This window comes from Anarrhichthys ocellatus, unplaced genomic scaffold (assembly GCF_004355925.1).
Source record: "Anarrhichthys ocellatus isolate YVR2014 unplaced genomic scaffold, GSC_Weel_1.0 scaffold6, whole genome shotgun sequence".
Lineage (NCBI taxonomy): Eukaryota > Metazoa > Chordata > Actinopteri > Perciformes > Anarhichadidae > Anarrhichthys > Anarrhichthys ocellatus.
The window spans coordinates 3,649,204-3,659,226 of record NW_022280036.1 but is presented as its reverse complement, the minus strand read 5'-3'; the positions used below and the strand labels follow the sequence as shown (position 1 = coordinate 3,659,226).

Below are 10,023 nucleotides of genomic sequence, written 5' to 3'. Positions count from 1 at the left end.
ATATATATATATAAAAAATCAGGTAGTTGGCTATATGTTGAAGTTTAGCTTTCCGATAAAAGCTCCCACTGTGATTGTTGCAAGAATGGATGTTTTTGAGAAAATTCCAATGTATTGATTTTTGAAAACATAATTAGAAAAAAATGCCCTTTTAGGGTTTGACGAGGAAAGTGAAATGTATTTTAAGTTGGTCTTTTGGCTCACAGGACAAATTTGTTTTGGTGATGATGCACTTTTCTACATGTGTGCCAAATAATAGGCTATCTGTTCTGCTCACGTGCTCAATAAAATTCATTCAATATTTGTGAGTTTTCCTATTTTTCTTCAACTCCACTGTTAAAACCGCAGCAGCAGCTTTAGACCCTGAACACGCAGGGCGTTACGCAGCCCCCCTCGGTTGTAACTACAGGCCTACTACTGTTAATTCATACACACCCTGAAATATGAGCCTCAGCCTATAACATCGCCAGCAGCCCGCGTCCAGGCGTGCTTAAATAAAGGAAGAGACGCTTGAGATTGATTGATGTGCGGTTTAACCATCGACTGGCTAATCCCGGTGAATGACAAACGGTTAAACCAATTGCTGTGAAGGCAATTTATATTCCCATAGTATCTTTATTTTGGGAAACCATAAAAAACCGCTCATGACACGGAGAGGGACGACCTACCAGGCGTAAAGCTAATACAATCATCTGTGGCGATAATCCGCTCTCAAATTGGCCTCAATCGGGAACTGAGAAAATCTACTCTCGGGCTTTTTTTTTTTTTTTTTTTCTATCTCTCTCTCCCACAACACTCACACACACACACACACACACACACACGTCCACCCCACAGCCAATATTTTTAGACTGCTATGTCGTGACCGGAGCGATGCAAATGTCACACGATTCATTGGCTACTGTCAGTCTCCGGCACGAAAACGTCAATGTTTTGATGGCGTTTGGATAATATTGTGTTCCCCGCCCGCTGCTGTGTGGAAAAGGGGAGAAGGAAGGTTGGAGAGCCGAGGCTTCGTCGGGCTCGCTTCAGCACCTGGACAGCTCCTTTCGCAGGGTTCCCCGCTGCGCTCGCCGGGGAAACCCTCGTGCTGAGGAGCAGAACCTGGATCTGAGGCGGCACACGCAAAACCCTCACCGCTCCAAAGCCAGGAGAGGAGACTGCACTTAAAAAGGGTCGTGATTTGCGCAATCTGAATGACACTTGAATGATGCTAATATGATCTTGACGAGTGACGATGCTTCTTGCATTTGAGCTTCAGACCCTCTTTTGGTTTTGCACAGAAATCCAAGCAGCGCAAGTGGGAGCAGCAGCAGCAGCAGCAGCAGCAGCAGCAGCAGTGCTCGTCCAATGCAAAAGTGCTAAGGATAGCTGCAGCCTACACACACTGCGAGCCTGCTGCTGCTTCACTTACTCTGATCATCACCGAGGGAGACATTACTATCAGCAAGGGGGCAGCGGGAGGCACGATTACGCGTCAACAATGTAAATCTCACACAGGTAGGTCCTTTGCTGCGAATAAATAATTCATTATTATGTACAGCTAGGAGCTCTCAGTAGTTGTGAGCAGAAATTTCATTTAGTTGGAATCTGATACCAAGTAAATCCGTTTTTGTCACGGATGCATTTATTACTCTGATGGCAGGAATTGAAAAGTCTTAACATGTTTGTGTTGATTGTTTAATCCCAGAACTGTAAGCAGATAAATGCTTTAAGGGTGTGATTAAAAGTTTACATTTGCAAAAGTTCCCTTAAAGTTTGGGGTTATGTGGAGTATAGCCAAGGCTCTGTAGCTAATATCATTTATTGTTTTGTACATTTTTATTGCATTCAACTTTTCAACAACATGTTTAACCTATAAAGCTGCAAGAGTTGCGGTTTCTGTTAGTCTGACATTACCACTGTGACTGACCATACCTTAGGACTATCCCTCAAACTGCTTCCTGATGGCTTGTCACTCGTGATGAAAGCAATGAGTTCCACCAATTTCATATTTTTCATCACCGGATAAAAGAAACGTATCATATGGGATGCAGTCAAGAAGGGGCTTCATTTGGCTATCTAATATTCTTAAAATGTTTATGGAATGCCCCATATATCAGAAGTTGTGATGTTGCAATATACGTCACCAGACAGCCACCCAGATTATTATTGGACCTGTATGTAACATTTCTGAATCTTGCTATGTTTGCATCACTATGCAATAACTTTTGAAATAGGTTCTTCACTTGCAATAATGGCCATGTTCTTCCCCAGGTTCCACATGAAAGCAGCGTCTATCAGGTGAAAAGGTGAACTGCAGCACTTAAACAGACAGAACTGAGTGGAAACCTTGTGACAACCATCTCCACATCTCTCCCCTCTCCATCAGCCACCATCATGGCAAACGCTGAGTGAGTACAGTCGATTTCTTCTTGTCTTCCTCGCTCTCTTCTCGTATTCCAAACCAGCAATTCTTTCTTCTTTTCCTACATATGGCAAACGAAAATGGGTCAAAGTGTAACCTATAAAAATGTATGGTCAAATGTCAGAGATGCAAAATAATTAACAGGGAGTGCCCGTCGGACATGGACCACATTCTTATGGATTCCTTCCTCTTCCTTACACTTCATTTTCTCTTCAATCTCAACTTCTTCTCTTCACACAGTCTCCTCTCTTTCCCAGGTTTCTGTGGCTCCCTCTCCTACAATAATGACCTTTATTAACACAGACACTGCTACCGTTGAGGTGCCTCTGACCCTCGTCACTCTGAATGCTAAACACAGACGCACGCTGAGATGCAGAAACAAACCTGCACAATGCTGATTACAGAGCGTCCATTCTGCAGCCGTAGGTCACTATGTTAATTCGTCCTGTGGAACAACATACAGTATAGATTATTATTCTCCATGCCTATTATGAAATAACACATTTTTTCCAACAACTCCTATCCACCCCCAGTTTTCTCCCAGCTTTCCATTTTTAAACTCTGCTCTCCAAGTGCGTAGTGAGAACAGCTGATGCATTACAGAGGGAACGTGCTGCAGCTTGTGTGTATGCTTGTGATTGTGTGTGAAGACAAAGTAAAGAGGAAAGGGAGAACGCTGAAAATCATTATTCTTTGTTAACTCATGATTCTGCTGACATGGCATGACTCTCTAGTTTGTCTCATGTTAACTAGCTCCATTTATTCTCTTGACCTAGATGAATAGCCCTAAATCATTGCTCCGTTTGTGCTTTTATAAGAGAACCAGTTCTGCTCGTGGTCCCATACAGAGCTCAGCGGGTCTCAGTAGCAATGTCGTATCACGCTGCCTTTGAGGTGAAATGCATCCTGAAACAGATGACTATAGCTCACAGCTGCTGCTGACAGTTCACCAGAAAGAAGCTTTCACTCTTGAAGACTGATGAGCATGTTGTTAAGATATGTTAAGACCTGTTGTTAACACCTTGGTGTTTATAGAGTAGTATCACTGGATGTACAGTATGGACGTCATTTATACTGTTACTACTACTACGTAATAGTCAATATTAGGAAAACAGACCTGTATTTTATGCAAATTAGTGCTTGATTCTATGTCTAGAGTCTGACATATTCTCATCTTCATGAACATTCCTATTTGGATTTAAAAGTACAAGTAGATTGTGAATTAGTGTCAAATCAGTCTCTTATTTTCAGTTGTGGGAGAAGTACTCATATGCTTCATTTAAGTACCAGCATAACAGTGTAAAAATACTAAATTGAAAATAGTACCTCATTCAAAATCACACAGAAGGAAAGTACCTGAAGTCTCAAAAATAAAAGTACTGTTTGTTGCTGGAAATGCCATTATGATCAGTCTTTACTGAATTAAACATTCATAATTTAAAAAGAGAACAGCTGTTATCAATTCTGCATAATGTTTGAGATGCAACAGGCAACACTTTAAATATAGAAGTACAGGATATACTTTGTCTCTCCTATGTTTTTTTCTATATGCAAAAATATAGTGAAGAAGAAACAAGTCAGTCAGTTTCACAAGTCCACAGAAATCTGACTCAGTAAAGTCTTTCAAGACCTGTATTCCCTTAAGTGTCTGTAGAAATTAAAATAATCTATTATTGGAAACTGACACAGTGTAAAGAGGTCCACAGACCTCTCTATTGTGAATAAGGCTTATGTTCATCTGCTGCCTAGTCTTGCCCCACGAGGGTCTCCGTGTCTCCTGTGTCTTATACAGCTTGTATCTGTAAAGGTCAGATAAGAGACTGGTCACACCAGGGCCAGAACAGTGCATTGTGCAGTCCACCAATTCATCATAGTTTAATCTGTAATATTATTAATGAGCTAATGTGCACTGGCAGACTTCATTAATATCCACTGGCATGAAATCACAAAAGTTCCTCTGGAAGTTGAATGGGGTGTTGTAAGAAATGACCTGAAGCTGTCTGTAAGTTCTGTCGATTTGACAGGTGTTTTGTACTACAACATATGAACACTGATAAACATCAAGTAATGTTTTTGAAGCTATTGCCTTGAAAACCCTGGTGGGTGAATTGACCAAGGTGTATACTGACCGAAAGGCAACTGGTAAGAAAGGTCAGGTGAAGTTTTGTTTTTCTGCAGGTGTCACTGTTTTAGCCTTGTTGTAATCTGGATGCCCGGGGAAGTCCCGCACGTGAAAGTTGACAGTTTTTCTTTTGCCTCATCTTCATCTTTTGATGTGAAATCCATATTACGATACATGTGAGTCAGCAGCAAAGACGGAAAATGACTCACTGTCTTAACTCTCTTAGCAGCAAGAAAAAGACATGTCTTTAGTTTATGGCGCTGCAACAAACAGTGTGAAAGTTCTATATACTGTTGTCACCAAGACACAAATTTTAGGCATTGAGTCAAACTAAGTTGAGATTTTAGTAAAAGTTTGCAGTGATTATTGTTCCGCAACCAGTGTACTTACTCATATGTGATGAGTCTGTAACACTAATACACAATGATGTCCAGCTTCTCCAAAGTTCCCCACAGCAGCTGGTGGGAGCAGAGAACATCTGCTTCGTGTCTTCATGTTCTGGCCAAGTTTTGGGTGTGTTTTAGATCCTCAGGCGTTGTGGTCAGACAGCCTAACCTAACGTGTGTGTGTGTGTGTTGAGCTTTTGATCCACTGGGGTTTTGTGGAGTGTGGTTCAAGATGAAATATGCCTGGAAAAGAAAGTTTATTTTCAAAGCTGGCATTGGGCTTTTCAAAGGGAGGCGATACGCAGCGTAACTAAATGTTCGATGTAATGTGTAGAAATAATGGCTCATAGTTTTTATAGGTTTTCTCGATAGATGCATTTATTCATAATCAATGTCAAAACATGAAAGCAGACAAACTCAGATATTTATTTCATATTTGCACATATTTCATGGAACCATTTTCAGCTGTACTAGACTAAACACTGCCTGACATACACACATCCAGTACCTACTCAAACACTGCATCACTGCTAATAGGACCGCTATCTAGTGGATCTCATTCAGAGAAAAGTAGATCATATTTTCATAATGCAGAGTGGAGGTGGAATTTAGGATTTATGGAAAGTGTCCAATAAAAGTTTAAACAGGCTATTCACATTCTGAGTTCACTTCTGAGGACTTTGAAGCCAAATTAATTCAAAAGTAATCAGAATGTCCAATACAGTTTTTGTCAGGATTTTCTTTCTCTGTAGTTAGGCTCCCAAAGATTTTTAATTTTTTTTAAATTTTGGGGCTATTTATGGCTTTATATGTTATCCAGTAGTAGAGCAATGGCCCCTAAACAAGAGCCAGGCTAGCGGCTATGTTAAGCTGTACTGATGTACAGCAGTAATGCTTTGATCTTACTGCTAGCGCTAGCATGCTCACAATGACAATGCTGACATGCTGATGTTCATAAGGAGCTTATGCTCATTTTGCTATTAAACAAACAAAGCCAAAGTATTGCTTTTCTTTTCCCCAGGGCTGCTTGTAAGTCTGTCTTATTGCATAGGGGTCGCAAGGGTCATGAGCGAGACGCCTCCAGTTGTTGGAGGAAGAACATTCTTTAGCGCCAGTGGCTCCCAGTTACTTTCATGACCTTCTGTTTTGGTCAGTGAAGTCCCTTGAGCAACTTTTGTCACATAATGACCTTTCCTACCTGGCCCACGACTCTACAGTCCATGATGCACTTTTATCTGCCACCCCCGGGGAATCCTGCTCCCCTGAATATCACTTCTTTCCTGTGGGTGCTCTTCTGCAGTCACAGTCTTTTTTAATGTTTTCATAAAATAATGTTTTTTGAGAGTTTTGAAATTGCCACTTTCTGTACGATAAGAACATCGGGAATACTCAGAAAGGTCATTATTTTATGTTTAAGATGGCAAAAACTTTGTATTTATATTTACATCCGGGCCAAGACTTCCTTTTCTGTGCATTGCTCTTTGTTTACATCGGAAATCCAATCTGCAGTTGGAGTTGAGAGACAACGTGTGTGACTGGAGTGTTTCTTATGGAGCCATTTTACACCCTCATTTTTAACCAAAAAGCTAAACCGTCAGACGAAAGCCGGTGGGTTCTGAGATTGCATTGCGGCCGATGCATTCCGCCTCTTTTGCTCTCCATACAGAGAGTTTACCTGCATTCAACCAAAGCTTGCTGCAACGTGATTAGTCACTACTACTCTGACTACAAACAGAGACCCAGAGCGCTTCCGGTGCCAGAATCTGGTCCCATTGCCCACTACTTGGATTCTACATGTAAATGCAGAATCTGCTTCCCCTGCCACATATCTTTTGAAAGCGCCTGCCCTTTTCTAAACTGTTTCCACTGACGGCTTCTCAGATGGTTCTGTGTAACAAACCACATGGCGGGGCAGGTTAACATTTGAATGCAAGGAGCTTTTAAGTTCACGTTATTCATTCATACTTGTTTACTTGGCCTCTTCTGGGTATCATTTTATTTCTCAATATCAGGAGCTATATGATGTACTGCCCACTTTGAAAATGAGTCTGCATGTTCACATTTCATTGCAACATTGATGTAACATTGACAGAAGTTTAAGTCTTTGCGAGTGGAACAGAGTAGCAAAAGACATTACCTGAATTATCCCAAATACCTAAAAACGCATGCCTAACCCTATGGCTTCACATAAGAACACTTTGCTGAACATCGTACAAATCCATAAGCTGGGTCAGCAGCTTTACCCGATATCTCAACTGGCAGCCAGGCAGCGCACCGGGTACATTACTATAAGCTGTGAGCTGGCGGGCTCTGGACAGCTTGTGTCTGTCATGAGTGGCTATGTGTACGGTAGTGATTGTTTGGAAGGAGAGCCCAAAACCTGCTGCTGTGCTGTAGATGAGAGGTGGTATGGATGAGATGTTGTGTGTGGGAGAAGTGTGGAGAGGACAGCATCTATCAGGTCAACCCGCTGTGGTTGCGTACTGCATATCCACAGTCTCAGAGTGGTAATTAAGTCTCTGACAAAAAATAGGTGTAGAGGTATTTGTCATAGAGGCACGTTGACAACTTCCACAGTACAACAACGTACTAGTTCATCCTGACATACATTTATTGTAGTGGGACATATGATGATGCATTGCTTTCCCTTTGTTGGTTGCTAATATTTTTTATATTTTTTTAATACACAAATCTCTCTTTTGAAATATACAAAACTCTTACAAACTTTGGCAGAAAGTTGTGAGTTTATGTCGGACCACGTCGCTCATAGAAAGAGGGGGGGTTGAGTAAATAGGTTTTCAGGGCCTCTAAAAGGATATAAGGAGTGCCAAATTGTTGCATCAATTGATCACTTGTAAAGCCTGCTTCAGAACGGCCATTTCAAGACATTCTTGCATCTTTACAACTTCTTCGAGGATACAAATCTCACTGACTCTGAAGTCCTCTTAAAAGTCAGTTTTTTTATACCAAAAAAATATTTTTAGACAGACTTTCTCAAACTTACATTCATAGACTTTCTTCCAACTTATGTCCTGCGATCTATCATTCTGTTCATCCTTTCATTGTATACAGTATGTATGTTGGTATTGTCCCTACATGACTGATATTATTGCATCTTCTGAGCAGACAAGACAGGCTGCTACCTACAGAAATATAATGTTCTGTTTTTTACTTTAATATCCATTTTCCTCACTCATATAGTACATATTGCCTCTGGTGACTATCTTTTTGACTATATAGAGTATGTATCTTCAAAGAAACGTAAGGCTCTCTTGCCGAGGGAAATAATCCCATCAAATCGGGAGACTAGACTGCAATAACACTTCTTTTTGAAAAGAGGGTTTTTATTAATGAAAAACAAACAATGCTGCTGTTGCTATACATGCGGAGACGACTACTCTTGGGAACGGCTACCTCTACTTTTTAAAGAAGCTTCCACCCTTAACTTTAATCGTTATATCAGCTTGAAGAATCATCAGTCTGTATTCTGGCAGTTATTTTGTAATTATGTGTTGTAATTTACCTTTGCGTTGTCAACATGCTTCTATGACGTCGACCTGTTTTTTAGATGGCCTGGGAGAACAAGTTGGCGCTCTGATTTAGCCGCGGTTTACTGGTTCTAACGCTGACCACAATGTGTTTCATCTGAAACGATACATGGAGGAGTCTGGCCTCAGTTTTGCAGAATGTCCGTGGGATAGAGAGCGCAGCTCTTTGCAGCATGAGCTTGCTCACCTGAAACAGTTTATGAGAATACACCTGCGTACAATAGCTGTGACTCATTCATTTGGTTGTTGTGTTCAGTGGGTTTGGTCTGGTAACTACAGCTGGTGCCTTTTTACTTGTATTCAGGCTCTGTTGGGTTTCACCTCCCAAACTGTCTATTTGTTCACTTGTTGGGTTTAATGGGTCGAGGCTGCTCTGCCTTGCTGTTGGTTCAGGTTACACTTACGATACACGGCAGTGGGATTTTCTTTTCATAACTTTGCTGCTGGTTTAAGGTGTCACTATAGCAACGTGAGACAGTTGGATTTCCTTTGTGTGTCTTTTGGAGCTTTACATAGCCTTCTTAATTTAACTTACATAATTAAGAAACAGCTCTATGAGTGTTTGGCCTCCAGACGCTACTATTGTGATTTTAAACAATAGATTTGTTTTGTAACCTCAGATTATTTTCACAGTTCATCTGTGTATCTTTTGCTATAGATTAGTAAAAGTGTCTGATAGAACTGTAAAACTACCAAGAGTACGTCACCGATTAGCATTGCACTCATTTAACATTTTTGGACAGTTCAAATCAATGCAGCAGAACCAGAGATATGATCTTTTTATTCCATGCATTCTTCTTACTTGTCAAAACCTTTTGCCTACATTACCCACAATGCTACTGGACCAGCGAGCGTTAAATCAGAGGTTTGGGTGTGTTATGCTAGTAGCGGCTGATGTAGCCTCACGCCACTAGCCTCAAGCAGAGATGAGGAGCAGACTACAGAGGTCTGACTCATTTCATTCTAACTCCACAACCCCGGATTTTTCTTCATTTTCAAACTTGTTGTCTTCAGCCTCAAAGGACGTTGACTCGAGTCACATCACTTATATCACAGATTATCACACTTTTGCAGCTATAATGCGAATGCCTGAAGATGTGTTTGGATCAAAAACCACTCCCCATCCATTTCAATGACAAAAAAGACACATTTGCTTCCTTGTTTATTCCGCACATAGTTCAATCTTGTTGAACTTTGACCTGCACCTTGACAGTGCTGTCGCTCAAAAACTTAGCGTAGTCTTTTTAAAGGCTTGTTGGTCACTGATGTTTAAGTTTTGTGTTTCTAGCTCAGTTAGGAGCTGCTTGGTGCTTTAGGTGAATGTAGAAGAAATGTATTTATTATGTTATATGCACTTCCATAGAAAACTTGTATTTGGCTGCTTACATCCTTACTTCCCAGTGTTGAGGTCACAAAGTTTCAATCAGATCAGCCTTGGTGGCTTTGTTGATGTCATTATGATTCCCATAACAGGCAGTCCTGCCAAACACACACACACACACACACACACACGCACACACACACACACACACACACACACACACACACACACACACACAC

General features: G+C 41.0%; 1 protein-coding gene across 1 annotated transcript in view; it reads left to right on the top strand.

Annotated features, from left to right (window-relative positions):
* The first annotated feature begins 18 nt into the window (after positions 1 to 18).
* Positions 19 to 10,023, top strand: part of LOC116382821 (transmembrane protein 266-like) — a 45,392-nt gene continuing 35,387 nt past the window's right edge. The window contains exons 1-2 of the mRNA XM_031846168.1: positions 19 to 1,500; positions 2,257 to 2,393. Coding sequence (XP_031702028.1) covers positions 2,380 to 2,393 — 14 coding nt within the window. The 5' untranslated portion in view covers positions 19 to 1,500; positions 2,257 to 2,379. The remainder of the gene's footprint in view (positions 1,501 to 2,256; positions 2,394 to 10,023) is intronic.